Consider the following 15948-nt stretch of genomic DNA (forward strand, 5'->3'; position numbering starts at 1 on the left):
AATATGAGGTCTTTTGCATCTGGCTTCTTTCACTTAGCACATTTTTAAAGTTTGTCTGTGATGTAGTGTGTTTCAGTAGTTTTATCCTTTTTATTGCTAAATGACATTCTACTGTATGGATAGTCTACATTTTATTGGTCCTCTCCCCAGTAATGGACTTTTGAGTTGTTTCCACTTTTGGGATACTGTGAATAATGCTGCTCTGAATATTTAAGAACAAGTCTTTATGTACACGTTTCATTCCTCTTGGGTAGATACTGAAGAATGGAATTGCTGGGTCATATGGTATATACACGTTTAACTTCTTAAGAAACTGCCAAAATGATTCCAAAGGGGTTGTTCCATTCTAAATTTCTACCAGCACTGAGAGGTCCAGTTTCTTCACATCCTCATCGATACTTGGTAGTAACTTTTTATGATAGTCATTCTAGTGAGTATGAAGTGATATCTCAGTGTGGTTTTAATGTAGAGTTGTAAGGTTTTTTTTTTTTTTTTTTTTTTTTTTTTTTTTTTTTTTTTTTTTTTTTTTTTTTTTTGTGCTGGGGATTGAACCCAGGGCCTTGTGCATGCAAGGCAAGCACTCTACCAACTGAGCTATATCTCCAATCCTATAAGAGTTCTTTATGTATTCTGGAAGCAGGTCTTTATCAGAGCTTCAGTTACTCAGTTCAGTTATCAGTTATTACTTTTATGGATCAGGCTCTTGTTGTTGTATCTAAGAACTCTTAGCCCAACTCAAGATGAGGAGATATTATTCCCGTATTTTTTTTTAAAGTGTCGTAGTTTTGGCTCCAACATTTAGATCTCAGATCCATTTTGAGTTCATTTTTGTGAGATGGGTATCCAAGCTCATTCTTTGACATGTGAATATCCAGTTGTTTCAGCACCATTTTTCTGAGAAGACTGTCTTTTTTCCCTATTGAACTGTTTTGACACCCTTGCTGAAACCAGCTGAGCCTCTGTGTAAGGGGTTATTTCTGGACTCTTAGTCCTATTCCATTGAAATATATGTCTATCCTTATATAAGTGCCACACTATTTTGATTACTATTGCTTTGAAGTAATTTTTGAAACTGGGAAGTCTGAGTCTTCCAACTTCTTTTTCAACCTTTTTTTGGACATTTGGGGCTCTTAGCAGTCCCATATGAATTTAAGGATTGGCTTTCGTATTTCTGCAACAACAGCAATAAAAACCCACACCATTGATAGAGATTGTATTGTATCTGTAGATTCTTATTGATAACAATATTAAGTCTTCCAATTCATGAATGTGGACTGTTTTTCCATTTATTTAGATCTTCTTTAATTTCTGTCAACAACGTTTTGTAATTTTCAGCAAACAAGTCTTTTACCTCCTTGCCTTAAACTTACTCCTGGGTATTTTTTTCTTTTGGATGCTCTTGTAAATGGAACTGTTTTTAAAATTTCCTTTTCAGGATTGAAAAGTGTTCAAAAGTCTTGTGAATACTTATCACATTTTAGTTCATAATTCAGTATTTGAGTTGAAATATAATTCAGTTTTCAGTCAGAGCTTTATAACAATGACTTTTTGCTTTTCCTGTATTTTTATCCATTTTAATTTTTAGGCTATTTTCTGTTACTTCAGAGATAACAAAGTAACTACTCTTAGCATTTCAGCAATTCAGAAAACTTGTTTATGTGATGACAGATCAAGGTTGCACCTTTATGAAAGCAAAAGAATGAAAATGCAGCCAACCATGAGGCTAATTTATTGGTTAAACCTTGGAACTTCTTGATGGTTTGTCACTAGTGTATGTAGTCCTTAGGTGTTGTCTAACTTCCTTTGTTTTAATTTTCCTTTGCAAGAATAACCATAGTTTTGAACTTATGAATATTTCACAGATTGATTTCTCCTGGAAGCAGAGTCTGAGATTGAGTTTAAGGTCCAGGAGATTTATTAAGGAGTGCCTTTGGGATTGACACTGGACAAGGGAAGGGGATGAAATAGAATTGGGCAGAAGGAGAAATGGAGCTGAGATGCAGGACCAATGACAGCCTTGGCAAACCCCAAAGGGAAGTTGAGCTGGACTGGCCTTTCTGAGCTGTCCTAAGTCAGGATGAGATGGCCATAGTTTTATACCCCTGCATCCATCCATCATCAGAAGTATAACCTTGGATAAGGTACTTTCTGCAACTAAGGCAGTTCCAGAAGGGGTGGACCGGAGGGACTGGGAGTTAAAAAACTTCCAGTAGCTAGGGCAATATTTCCTTCCTTGAAAGGGGTCTCAGCAGCATATCAAGTGTCTATCACATATAATAGTTTCATATGGGAAATATCTAAATCATATATATCCCAAGACTAAAAAATAGATCTTCAAGGCTGATAGGCACTGTAATAATATTTTTCCATTGAGTCAGTTGGTAATTACCTGAAAACTGCCTAACCTTGCCAGAGAGGAAACATGGGGACATGCATATTCCCTGTCCCCAGGAGACTTGCTGAGAGAAAATGAGGTGTTTCACCCATTACTTACAGTTGGAATTGTTAGAAGTATACTAGATCTCATTTTCATTTGTCATGTCCTAAAGCCAGAGTTCACAGTTGTTTTTTAAAAAGCAATGTTAAATTTCCAAGCTAGGATCACATTATTAAAAAGTACTTTATTAAAAACCATGTTATTAAAAAACTAATCTGGTTCCTGACCTCTGGACTAGGTGATTTTCTTTTTCCGGAAAATCAATGAGATTTAAGAGAAATGTGTTCCCATTAAAATGGTTATCTTTATAATCCAAATAAATTGGAAATTCTTTGAGAAACTGACATTGGCAATATTAGGGGCATTGTGTTCAATACTGGAAGTCTTCCTCCTGGCTTATGAACATGGTTAGACCATGAGTTCAAGGGTAGCAGAATTTCTCCTGGTCTTTCTCTCTTGCTTTCTAAGTCTGAAGTTTTCTATGACTTAGGCTCCAAAATTATTAAACATATAGAGTGTTTAGGGACAGTTTGGTAAAAGGACAATTAAATTTCTTCTTTCCATGTCCTTTGAGTTTTCTGAGTTCAAAATCAAGTTTTCTACCACTTTTATTAATAAAGACTTCATTTCAAACAAGAAGGCTTTATCCCATAGTAGATGGAGAGGGAGAATTTTATTTTACACACAGAACCTGAATCATGTAAAAATCTCTGCTCTTTGAGTATTTTTTTGGCTCATATGGCTGTTTTCTATCATTTCTACCTCATCTTAAATTCTCTACTACAGTCTTTTTGTCTTTTCCTACATGGCTATGATTTCACTTCTGTTACTCTCTTAAATTGAAGTATTCTGGAGGTGTGAAATATAAAACTTTTCTCTGTACCTCTTGAATATCACAGGTAACATCAGATGTCACAGAACCAATGTCAGAACCACATTATTGATATTAAATTCTGCCTACCAACTGAACAAGTCTTTGGAATCCAGGATACCCATTTCTTTTCTTTAAATTGAGATATAATTCACATATCATAAAATTCACCATGCCCCCATCTATTTGTGTTGGGAATTTTGTGTAGCTCAATTTAGTTAAGGGCATTTCAGAATGAAGTTGAAGTGACAAGAATCCTAGGAAAGGAGAGGAAAGACCTGAGATTTGTCTAGCTCTGTAGTCATCTGTGAACCAGTTGGTTAACCTTCCTAGGTCTCAGATTCCTCCTCTATAAAATGAGACTTCTGAGATTTGTGCCAGTTTTGGAATAATTGTCACATTATGATAGCCATTCAATTGTTTGAACAAAGTAGATCAACTATTGCAGTAGGTTAGTTAGCAATGTGTAGCTGGTTTCCAGCAGGGATATCTTCATTTACCTTGTAGTGGCACAGTAACCTGATTTATCCTGTTGAAATCATTATACAGCTTCTATATATTTATTCCTCCTATGACCAGATAAATGTAGAAAGGTAGCAATGCAGAATGCTCTTTGCACTGATCTTTAAAAAGCAAAAACCAACCTGTATTTTCCTGGACATGCATATGTGCTGATTTTTTTTTATACATATATACAAGGAATTGAACTCAGGGACACTCAACCACTGAGCCACATCCACAGCCCTATTTTTGTATTTTATTTAGAGACAGGATCTCACTGAGTTGCTTAGAGCTTCACTGTTGGTGAGGCTGGCTTTAAACTCTCGATCCTCCTGCGTCAGCCTCCTGAGCCATTGGGATTACAGGTGTGCACCACTGAGCCCAGCATATGTGCTGATTTTTAAAGTTCTCCCCTAACTGGCTAGACAAAGATATTTATGAAGCTTACGCCTTGTAATCATTCTTTTTGGAATGGTATCAACTTGGATTTTTCCTTAATAAATTGCTTTGTCATGCAAGGTCACGTTAAAGAATTTTTTTTTGAGAAAAATATTGCCCCATATTTGTTCCTTAGCTTGCTAAATTTTCTTAGAAATAGTCTTCTGGGCTTTTTCAATTTTGGTCTTCATTAAGGATTTGTGACCTATTTGCATTACAAGATCCAAAGAACCACATCCTGCCAGCAGTCAAGATGTGCATTCTTCTGCAAGTGCTCAGAACTTAGTTCATCTTGGCTGATATTAAACTACTGTCCATCTGCCTTTAATGCTTTCCCCCCTCTTCTTTTGAGGCCATGTGTTGACTGATTAAATGTTTGTATCAGTATAAAAAAATGTTCTCTGAAAGGTCAACCTGAAAGTCTCATTATAAAATTCATCTGGAATAAACTCTTAACATATCATATTTGCTCCAAGGAATTAATTTACAAACCCTGTGCTGCTATTAACCAGCTATGCCACCAGTAACTAGCCATAAATAAAAATAAGTGCTGCTATAACTAGGCCCCTTGGTTTGTGTTTCCATCCTGGCCTCCTTGGTTAGTGGCCATGATAGAGCCCAATGGACAACTGAGAGGAGGTCTTGACATACTCTGCTTTCCTGAGCTGTCCTGGATAATCCAGGCAGCTATTTGCGGATCAGAAGTATGCTGTATTACCAGAAAGCTTTACATTTGTATCCCATGAAGGAACATTGGCGTTTTATGGCCTCAGCTAGGATGTTCTATATGACGCCTCTGCAAAGAGTCCTAAGTGGCAATGAACTTTTGGAGACATGGGAATCCTTTTTCATTCTGGAGGAGCCTATGCATCATTTTAACTTTCTTTTACTTTTGGGTACTGGGGATTATTGAACTCAGGGGCACACGACCACTGAGCCACATCCCCAGCCCTATTCTGTATTTTTTTTTAGAGACAGGGTCTCACTGAGTTGCTTAGCACCTCACTTTTACTGAGGTTGGCTTTGAACTTGCAATCCTCCTGCCTCAGCCTCTCGAGCCACTGGGATTACAGGCGTGTGCCACTGCACCCGACTGTGCGTCATTTTAGAGAATATGTTTGAATATGCTAAAATATAAAGAATTATAGGAAGACCAATTATGTTGAAATATAGTTATCAAACTATTTTTAAAAATTTTATTTATTAATATGCTGCTATACTAATGTCAAATAATATCAAATGTCAGGTCTAGAATGTGTCATAATTTTGGAGTAGCAATGTGTATAAAAGTTATTTTAAGGTATCTGCAGGAACTATAATGGGAAATTAAAAACCTGTGATTTCTATTAGTGACATCGTTTCATGTTTTGCTAATACTACTAGAGTATGTTACCTACATTTCTGATTAAAGAAAGTCTTGCATTTCAATTGAAAGCAAATGATGACAAATATGGATTTTTTTCTCATTCAAATTAACAGACCCCAAGTTCACAACTCCTGGTCTGGTCTAGAACTGTTGTACATAGCTAATATGTATTGGATGCCCAGTATGTACAAAGCACTTCACAGAAATATTTATATTTCAGCTTCTACTGCCTGATAAGGTTGCCACCATTATTTTCCCCATTCTAAATATGAGAAAACTGAGGTTTAGATAGATAAGTACATCTGGGTTGGAGTGGTGCTGGGAGTTAATCCTTGGCCCTCTGAATCCTTTGAGTGGGGATGAGACTGACTTATTTTAATGCTCATAGGGTCTGTCTTGTTCACCTAATCTCACAAATGTGAAAAGTAAAACTGCTCAGTTCTGTTTAGTGGGTGATGAAATTGGCATGCCCTCATACTCTGCTGGTGGGAGTGTAAATAAATTGCTTCATCTTCTATGGCAGACAACTTAGCCACACACATCAAGGACCTTAAACTTGTTATAGTAATTTCACTCCTGGGAGGCTATCTTTAGGAAAAGACCACAGTACAAAGATGTCATATACAAAGATGTTCATCTTAGTGGTACTTAGATGGAAATTTTCAAAGTAAGCAATAAGAGAATGGTTAAGTATATACATTTAATAGATGGTATATTAAACAGGCATTTAAAATCATAACATTTGGGGCTGGGATTGTGGCTCAGTTCAGTGGTAGAGCACTTGGCTAGCATGCCTGACACGGTGGGTTCGATCCTCAGCACCACATAAAAAATAAAATAAAGGTATGTCCACCTAGAACTAAAAATATATATATTAAGGAATCATAACATTTAAGGCTATATAAGCTTTTTTCTAGTGATCATATAGGATGGTCTGTTCATGGTGGTGATATTTATAGATGGTAGTAGTTCTGGAAAATTGAATTGCTATGTTAGGAACTCAAAACTTTACAGGATGATTCATTCCTTCATTTCCTACCCCCACAGTGTCAGAGATCAGTGGCTTTTACCTTTTCCTCTGACCTCACTTACTATATCAGAATCATCCTTTTAGAAATATTTGGAGAGTGTTTAGAATACGAGTTTACATATTAATGTGACTAGAACACTGATTCTAATGCCCCTTTATGTAGGAAACTAAGCTGCCTTTGTTAAATTTGTTTTAATGAGCTGGATTCTTGAGATATTTTCATTTAAAAATGTAACAATTAGAAATAGCGAATCCTCGTTCACTATTGAACATGCATTTTGTTAATCATTGTTTTTCTTTAAATTTCTGGTCTCTCCACCAACAAAAGTCTGAATGTGGTCCATCATTTGAAGATGTTTGAGCCTATTCTTCCTCTTTGTAAGAACAAAAGTACTTGCGCTCAAAAGTCTGTGCTTTCATTTGGAAGTTTATGAATTGCTTTTTAAAATGTAGTCATTAGTCCCATTTTCTTTCTGTCAGATTTTTTTAAACTTTTATACAGTTTCTGAAAGATTTTCTCAAAGGAAGTATTTTTACCTTCCCAAGTCTGTAGATTCCTGCTGTCTCCTCAGTCCTGTTTATTAAACTCTCAGCTGGTTCCAGAGTTCATGCATTTCTTCTCTTTCTCCTCATTTTTCTCTAACTATGGCTAAAAATTGGCTCCAAGGATCACCTCCTCTCCTAACTGCAGGGTCTCTGTTGCTACTGCTCTGCCTCCTTGAACAAGAACTGGTCACAGCACATATCTTATGGCTGTCAAAATCCTATTTTTCACACTTCATTATTTAGGGTTTGAGCAGGACTGGGGCAAAGTTTATTCTTGTGCTGTTTGGGAAGACTAGGTTTGCTGAAGGAATAATGTAAACAAGATTTCAGTAGAAACATTTGTTTTGGAAACAGTTGAAGATATAATAATTTTATACAAATAGATCTGATTCTTTCACCTTCAATTTACCTACTTACCTTTCAGAGGCTTATGATTATTTAGTTGTAATGTTTATGAATATTTTTGTTATTGTTATGTCTTTTAATGAAACTAAGAAAAGGAAAGAGAATAGGGAGAGGGAGAGAGAAGGAGAGTGAGAGTGTATGTGTGATATTTGCTTTTTAAAAATATTTTTTAGTTGTTGGTGAATACAATACCTTTATTTATTCATTTTTATGTGGTGCTGAGGATCGAACCCAGTGCCTCACGCATGCCAGGCAAGTACTCTACCACTGAGCCACAACCCCAGCCTGATATTTACTTTTTATTTGCCATTTCTTGTCCTTTTCATTTGCTCTTGTGGATTTGAATTATCATATGGTGTCATTTCCTTATTCCAAAGCAGTTTTATTCCTACCTGTGTGCTATGCTTTTTGTTCTTATTGTCAAATAGCTTACATCTCTCTATATGTTATAAACTCTAAAATATGGATTATATACATCCTTTTCTACATTTGATTTTTTGTTGTTGTTGTTGTTATTTGGTACTGGGGATTGAACTCAGAGGTGCTTAACCACTGAGCCACATCCCCAGCCCTTTTTACATTTTATTTAGAGACAGGGTCTTGCTGAGTTGCTTAGGGCCTCGCTTAGTTGCTGAGGCTCACTTTGAACTCACGATCCTCCTGCCTCAGCCTCCCAAGCCCCTGGGATTACAGGTGTGCGCCACCATACCCAGCTCTACGTTTGATTTTTAAATCAGTTAAGAAAGGAAAAGAAATTTATGATCGTACTGCATTTTATAATTGTCTACATAACTACTTTTATTAGAATTATTTGTTTTATCATGTGGATTAAAATTATTGTCTACTCTCCCTTTCTTCCATCCTAAAGAACTTCCTTTAGTATTTTTGTAAGGTTGATCTACCAGCATAAATTTATCTCAGTTTTTGTTTATCTGGAACTGTCTTTCTTTGATCTTCACTTTTTTCAAACTTTTTTTAAAAATATTTTTTAGATGTTGATAAACCTTTATTTTATTTATTTATTTATGTGTGATGCTGAGACTCAAACCCAGTGCCTCACACATGCTTAGGCAAGTTGCTAGCACTGAGCTACAACCCCAACCCTCATTTTTGTGAAAGATAGTTTTGGTGGGTATATGATTCTTGCTTGACTCTTTTCCCCTGGTACTTTGGATATGTCTTCCCATGGCCGTCTTTGTTTCTGATGAAAGATCAGATGTTAATCCTACTGGAATTCCCCCCCCCCCCATACATGACATTTTTCTCTTGCTGCTTTCAAGATTTTTATCACTGTCTTCAAAAATTTGACTATGATGTGTTTCAATGTGGACCTCTTTATCTTATTTGAAGTTCATTTAGCTTGTTGAATATGTAGAGAAGTTAATGTTTTTCATCAAATTTGGGAAGTTTTCAGCAATTACTTCTTTCAGCATTTCTTAGCTCCCTTCTCCTGGGATTCCTGTTACATATATATATATAGATGGCATTTAATGATACTCTTCCATATTTTATTTGTTTTTCTTAGTTCTTTTTTCTCTGTTCTTCACACTAATCTCTATTGGTCTATATTAGGTTCACTGAGTCTTCCGCCACTCATATCTACTGAGCTCCTTCAGTGAATTTTTCATTTTGGTTATGGTATTTGACAACTCTAGAATTCTCATTTGGTTTTTTCCTTTCTTCATAATTTTTCTTTATTGATAGTCTGTTAGACACATTGTCATCATGACTTCCTTTAATTCTTCGAGCAGGGTTTCTTTTAGTTCTCTGAACATACTTATGATAGCTACCTTCAAGTCTTTGTCTGCTAAGGTCAATAGCTGGGTCTTTTCAGAGGCAGTTATTGTTGCCTGTTGTTTTTCCTGTATGTGGATCACTCTGTAGTGTTTCTTTGCATGTTTTGTCTTTTTTTTTCCTGAAAGCTGGACATTTTAGGTTGTATACTGTTGCAACTCTGGATATTGATCTCCCTCCCTCTCTCCTGGCTATGGGGCATGTTGTTTTTGTTTTTTGATTATTTACTGTGACTTGGTTGGACTAGGTCAGTGCAGTTTCTCTCTTTAGTGTGTAATCTTTGATGTTACTCCTGAAGGGCATAGCTTTTGGCATGTACAGTTACTCTGAGCCCTCTGTCCCCACCCAGGAATGACATTGGTTACAGCTGGCCTCTTTGACTCTTTCCCTGATCTTCCTGTTACGTTTCTGACTAATCTTCTTGTATTGGTGTTCCAACCAGTTGTTAGTCTCCCTTGTTGGCTGATTGGTCTGCCCTTTTTTGTTATCTTGAGGCTAGTCTGGTATAATTTCAGTCATGCCACTTTGTAGGAAGTCTTTAAGTCCAATCCTTGAGACTTGCTTTGACCTTGGAAAGGTTCCTCTTAACAGTCTCTCTACCTCTCTCTGTAAAACGTATGGTCTAGTCTACCTTTCATTTATTGCTATGATACAGATACCAGCCTTCTTTTAACTGCCTGCCACACCATGAATGAGGTGGGGCAAGAGCAATCAAAGCCCAGTGTTCTTGGCCTGCTTTGCCTAGGGTAGAGCTTCTGCTCTGTAAGTGGGGGACTGTGTGGAGAAAGGAAGTCCTGGTCTGCTTGACCACACTTCTAGAATAGAGCTTCTACACCACCAGGCTGTGGTAGATGAGAATGCTTGTGGCTTGGTCTTTCCAGGAAGAAACTGTCATCTTGGACTGGGGATGAGAGGGAACTCCATCTTGGTCATGCCCTCCCAGAGTAGAACTTCTGTCACTAGGTGCTGGGCATGGGAGAGGAACTGGTTATGGCTCAGATGCTTTAGAATTTCACTGTTCTCACCAAGATTTAATAAACTTTATTGAATATAGCTTCTCTATTGGATGGCCTTAGGACAATTTATGGAGACTTGACTTTTTTTTTTTTGACCAGGGACTGAACCCAGGGGCACTTAACCACTGAGCCACATCCCCAGCCCTTTTATATTTTAGTTAGAGACAGGGTCTCACTGAGTTGCTTAGGGCCTCACTAAGTTGCTGAGTCCGGCTTTGAACTTGCAATCCTCCTATCTCAGCCTCCTGAGTCACTGGGGTTATAGGTGTGTGCCACCATGCCTTGCTGACTCTTTACATTTTTAAAAGGTCTTTATTAAAAAGAATTTTTACTAGTTATGGTTATTTTTCTGGGGATAGAATTTGAGGAACTTTTTGCATTTCCAACCCAGCTCTAATTAGGTTGTATTTCTTCAAAGGTATTTTACCTTCTGGACCTCACTGATCGATACAGCCCTTTCTTTCCTCCCTCTCAGTCTGAAATAGGAGGGCTTTTATCATGAACTTAACCAATTCCAGGTAGAAGAAAAATATTTTAACTTCTGAATTTATAAATGGCATTTAATTTAGGAACATGGTTTTCCTGGCATGGATAAGGGAGAAACTTGTCTCTAACCTACCAAAACTTTAGTTTGCTGGCTAGTTTGAGTCTCTTTGAGAATTTGAAAGTGTTACAGGGAGGGGAAGGGTCTTTTTTTCTCTGGCGCAAGCAGTTCCTACTGATGAAGAAGTAGATCTGAGCCACCTTTCTCAGATGTCACCCTCACACACCTTAATTCTTGAGCCTTCTATGTATAACACTGGCACTTGTATTTTGAGGGGGTTAATGCCAATATCTGGTACCCACAAGGATGGTCACCAGCTGCTGTTTTGCAACAGGTTAAGTATTCTCAGAAAACCCTCTTTTCAGGGATAATGCAATATGAGAAAGTTTAGTCTAAAACAAACATTGACCCATCACCTGTTTTTGTATGGTCTGGGAGCTAAGAATAACTTTTTAGTTTTTAAATTTTTTTAGTTTGCCTTTTTAAATGGTTGGGAAATATGAAAAGAAGATTATTTCAGGACATGTAAAAATGTGAAATTTGCATTTGTATCCATGTATAAAGTTTTATTGACACATGGCCACGCTTGTGTATTTATACATGGTCTTTGTCTGCTTTTGTGCTACAACAGCAGAGTGAAATAGTTGCAACAGACACTGTGAGGTATGCAAGGCCAAAATATTGACCATCTGGTCCTTACAGGAAAAGTTAGGTGACCTGGTCTAAAATATGTTTTAGTGGAATAACCCCAGTAATTGCTTTTAACAAAATATCTTAGGATTCAAAATGTGTCATAACAGGGTTGTAGAAGCCCACCAACATCCAAAAGAGAGTTTCAATATAATTATTTATATTATAAGTTAGGCTAGAAATAAGAATGCTACCTGTCTTCATCTAAGCAGATCTTATTCAAAAGTAAAACTTCTTAAATATACATTTCATGTTGTTGAAACTAGTTCCCACATGTTGTAAGTTTTCCCAAGTGGTCTGTTTGATCTGAGATCATGATATTCTGACAGTTTTCTATGTAATTAATGAATTTGTTTTTAATTTAGAAGAAAATGTATCCCTTATTCTATGTCCCATTCTTGGAGAAAGTGTCCTTTCTAAGATTATGTCTGTATTATGTCAAAACTACCTAAATACCTCTGTTAGTTCAGTTTAAAAAATGTAAGAAATCAGATGAATTATTTCTGGTTTCGTGTAAATTTTTCAAGTGGAAATATAAGGATTTAAAAGTCTGAAATTGTAAGTTGCTTTTTATGATAGTGTAGGCAAATGACTGATCATGATATAGGAATGTTGTGTAGAGAATGGTGTTTTAACCTCCAAATGTGCTAAAAAACTGAGCACAGATATAATACTCTTTAAAGATGCTTGTGCTTTACAAAGAATTATGATTTTTAGTCAAACTATAATTATTCCATAGAAAAAGGATACCATTTTTACCTATTATTTAAGGCTACAAAAAATTTCAACAAATCTCTTTTCAAAAGATCTCTAAAACTAATCATAATTATTAATATATGCTTCCCCCAAAGTTTTATTCAACAGTTTATATTTCACCTGTATGAAATTATCAAATTATCAAGTAATATATTTTTGTCTATGCTGAAAGAAAAAAATATGCTATATTATAATCCTTGGGTTCAAGTTCCATCTGGTTTGAGGGGCATAAAATCAATTGATTTCTTAGACTTTGAACCCTACTGTTTCTGCCAGTGAAAGTCAGAGACATACAGGTCAGTTCAGCATTTTAAACCAAATTTCTATCATATTATTTAAAAGATAGAGCTTCTGAAATTGAGTGGTTTCCTGTTTTATGCATAATAGATTTGTAGTGGTATTGCATAAGTTGTTGTTCATACTGAAATACCTTTTTCTTTGTATCCCACCAGGTCCTACCTTCTCAAAGTCATAGCTGTGCTTCTGCAACAAGTACTTTCTGCAACATTTTTGTTTTCTTTTTCCAGGCATCTAGTGGAAATTATTATTTCATCCCCTACATTGTGACACCATGCGCTGATTATTTTTGCTGTGAGAGTGATGCCCAGAGGCGAGCCTCGGAGTACATGCAGCCCAACTGGGATACCATCCTGGGCCCGCTGTGCATGCCCCTGGTGGACAGGTTCATTAGCCTCCTCAAGGACATCCATGTGACCTCATGGTAATTCTTACCAGCCACCAACAACCCTGGGAACCTTGTAAAATTTTCCCTTCACTTTCAGGGAGGTAGTATACCTCGAAATGACCAGTATGCCCAGAGAATAATGAGCATTTGTCAATCATTCAAAAATCATCCTGGAATCCAGCCTCACTAATCTGAATCACTGATATGAAAAGAATAGAACTGGAGTTAGGAGGTCAGAATTGGGCCTGTGTCTGCTCTTGACTCCCTGTGTGACCTTGATATGTACCTTCTCTTGTCTGTGACTGTTTTCTCCTCTAGAAAACAAGGAAGTTAAGTAAGCAATTTTTTTAAACCATCAATTTCAACTTGGAGATTCTGTTTCATGATCATTTCTGAACATGGTTTTACATTCTCTCAGTTACCGGTGTTCTTAAAATGCCTCAGCAAGGTCATTCTGACCTTGAGTTCTCATACTCTTGAGAACCTGCTTATCTTCCTGACTTCAGGATGTACTGTGACATGTGCTCTTGAGATTTATATCAGAGGTGGTATGTAATACTTGCTCAGGTAGAAAGGTTTGAATGTGAGTCCTGGGTTAGGCAATTCCTAGCCACATAGCCTGGGAAAGGTCACTCCCTTCTTTGAGCCTCAATGCTCAAGAAACCGCTCTAAAAGTTAAAGGCAGAAAAATTATTCTTCTTAATCAACAATCCAGTTGTTTTGCTTGAAGCCAATTTAAAGGATTTATTCCTGTAAGTTGTGTCACAAGGAGGAGGATTTGTACTTCCAAAACAAATGAAAATCCAAAGGACTGGCAGAACTGATTTGTAATGAAATTTCAAGGACCTCATGTCATGTTTTGGCCCAAATCATGGCACCCTGAACCGTGGAGGGTTACTACTGAAGTATTAGCAGAAAGTTCACATTTTGTTCTCTTTTTCTATCCCATTGCCTCTTTCATGGATACATACTTTCTTCTATAGACCTTAGTGGGGGAGAAGACTGGAAACCTAGACATGTGTGACCATATGCCAACACAAAAAGCAAATGGCAAACTTTTTGTGGCATGGTCCTGGAAAACCTCATTCAGTTTTACCACGCCAACAGTTGTCTAATTCCAAAACAAACATTTTAGTGATGTTTAGGGAGAAAGCTCTCCCAATATCATGTTTTCAGGTCTGACTAGGAGGTCAACTAACTTGAATCTATCAGATGAGTCATATCTTTGCAAGAAACAGGTTCAAGTTTGTTTCTCATTCAGTGTATGTATGTATGTATTGGGAGGAAAAGAACTTTGATTTGTTTTAATTTCCAAGGGCTTGAAATACCTATTGGTAGATTCTACCCCATGATTGGCTGGTATCTGGCAATAGGAGAGGGTAAATGGAACTTGTGATTGCAAACATCTATAATAGGATGGCAGGTAAGTTTTAAGCTCACATGCCTATTTGGATAGATTTATAGTCTATCTTAAGTCCTATGCTAAAAAGGGCTTTGAAGCCATTTCCAAGTTCACATCAATTAACAACATCTTCCCTGGTTGCCAGAGGCAGAAATGGCTGCATGTTTATTACATATCTGGTGTTCCCAAACCATAATCAAGTCAGTGTTTTATTTACCTAAAAGTTATTGTTTTTATTAGATTTCTTCATTTATTAAAACTATTTTTCAGAATTACCCTTGAAAACGAGACTGAAGTATAACTTTTTACCATCAGGCCAAACTAATAACACTTTAATAGCTTTCATGCCTTTATAGTCTACCAAATGGGCAATGGCTGTCACCCAGTTTAATGACTCATTCAATTAATGACAGAATTTTAAACACTGGCAGAGTTTGCTGATTTGCTCATCATTGGGATAATAGCAGTTGACAAATAAGGAAATAAAAATGAGAGCATTGCACTAATATTTTTACATTAAAACCCTTTCTGTGGGATGTCATTTCATTCTTTAATTGTTAATTGAGGTCTTATTATGAGCATTGGACCAGGCTGTTCAATGTATGCACATTTATATGGCATAGTTTTATAATTATTCAAAATAAGTATGATTTATTCTTGTTCTGTCTCATGTTGTTTCTCTAGGAAAGATGATTTAGCCTACTCTCTTTTTTAAGAAACAGCTTAATTTTTCTCTCTACAATTAAATCATTTTAGCTTCTGTTTCTAATGGGTTGACAGTATTACTGCTTGGCAGTGCTCATTCTCTGTTTAAAAATTAATTGGAAAATAGGCAAGATATTTAAATCAATCTTTGGTCATTGTACGTTGGCCTCTGTACACCAAATTAGGTTGTTTTTCAAGGTTTTATTCCAAGTATCAGATACTAGCATTGACTCTGTGAGAGGCTATGATCACATTTCAGTGTGGATTTAAACTGCTTTAAATGTTCTTACATATCCTCATTATTAGCTAGATGCCCTCATATATGAGATTTTGTATCTTATATTAGAAAAACATTCTGGCAGTGAAATAAGACAAGGAGAGTAAAGAAGTGAAAGGCAAAGTTTTCCGTGAGCTTCCTAACATGGTCTCTGTGTACACCTCTTTAGATTGCCCAGAGGCATGACACCAGTTTCCAGCTCTCCTTCAACTGGAGAAAGCTTCATGACTACTAACTGGGGACACATAATAGATAAGAATAGTTTTTAAATGAATTTCCCTATATTTCATGGCTTCGGGAGTTTTGTTTGGCTTTGTGATAATCTTTGCTGGTAGGGAAAATAAATATTCAAGTTAGGTACCTTCTTGCCTTCTGTGTGTTTCAAAATACCAGAGAAAGTAGATCAAGTTGTTAGAAAGTTCAGTATATTGTTTGGATATTTCAGCTTTGAAAATATTTTAAGGTTGTAACGAGCTGATTTTTAT

At 36.5% G+C, this 15948-nt stretch overlaps 1 protein-coding gene across 3 annotated transcripts in view; it reads left to right on the forward strand.

Annotated features, from left to right (window-relative positions):
- Positions 1-15948, forward strand: part of MAP3K15 (mitogen-activated protein kinase kinase kinase 15) — a 121379-nt gene that overhangs the window by 25958 nt on the left and 79473 nt on the right. For all 3 annotated transcript variants that reach the window (XM_079122814.1, XM_079122815.1, XM_079122816.1), the window contains exon 4: positions 12922-13115. In XM_079122814.1, the coding sequence (XP_078978940.1) occupies positions 12922-13115 (194 nt within the window). The remainder of the gene's footprint in view (positions 1-12921; positions 13116-15948) is intronic.

Source organism: Sciurus vulgaris (genome assembly GCF_902686455.1).
Source record: "Sciurus vulgaris genome assembly, chromosome: X".
Classification (NCBI taxonomy): domain Eukaryota; kingdom Metazoa; phylum Chordata; class Mammalia; order Rodentia; family Sciuridae; genus Sciurus; species Sciurus vulgaris.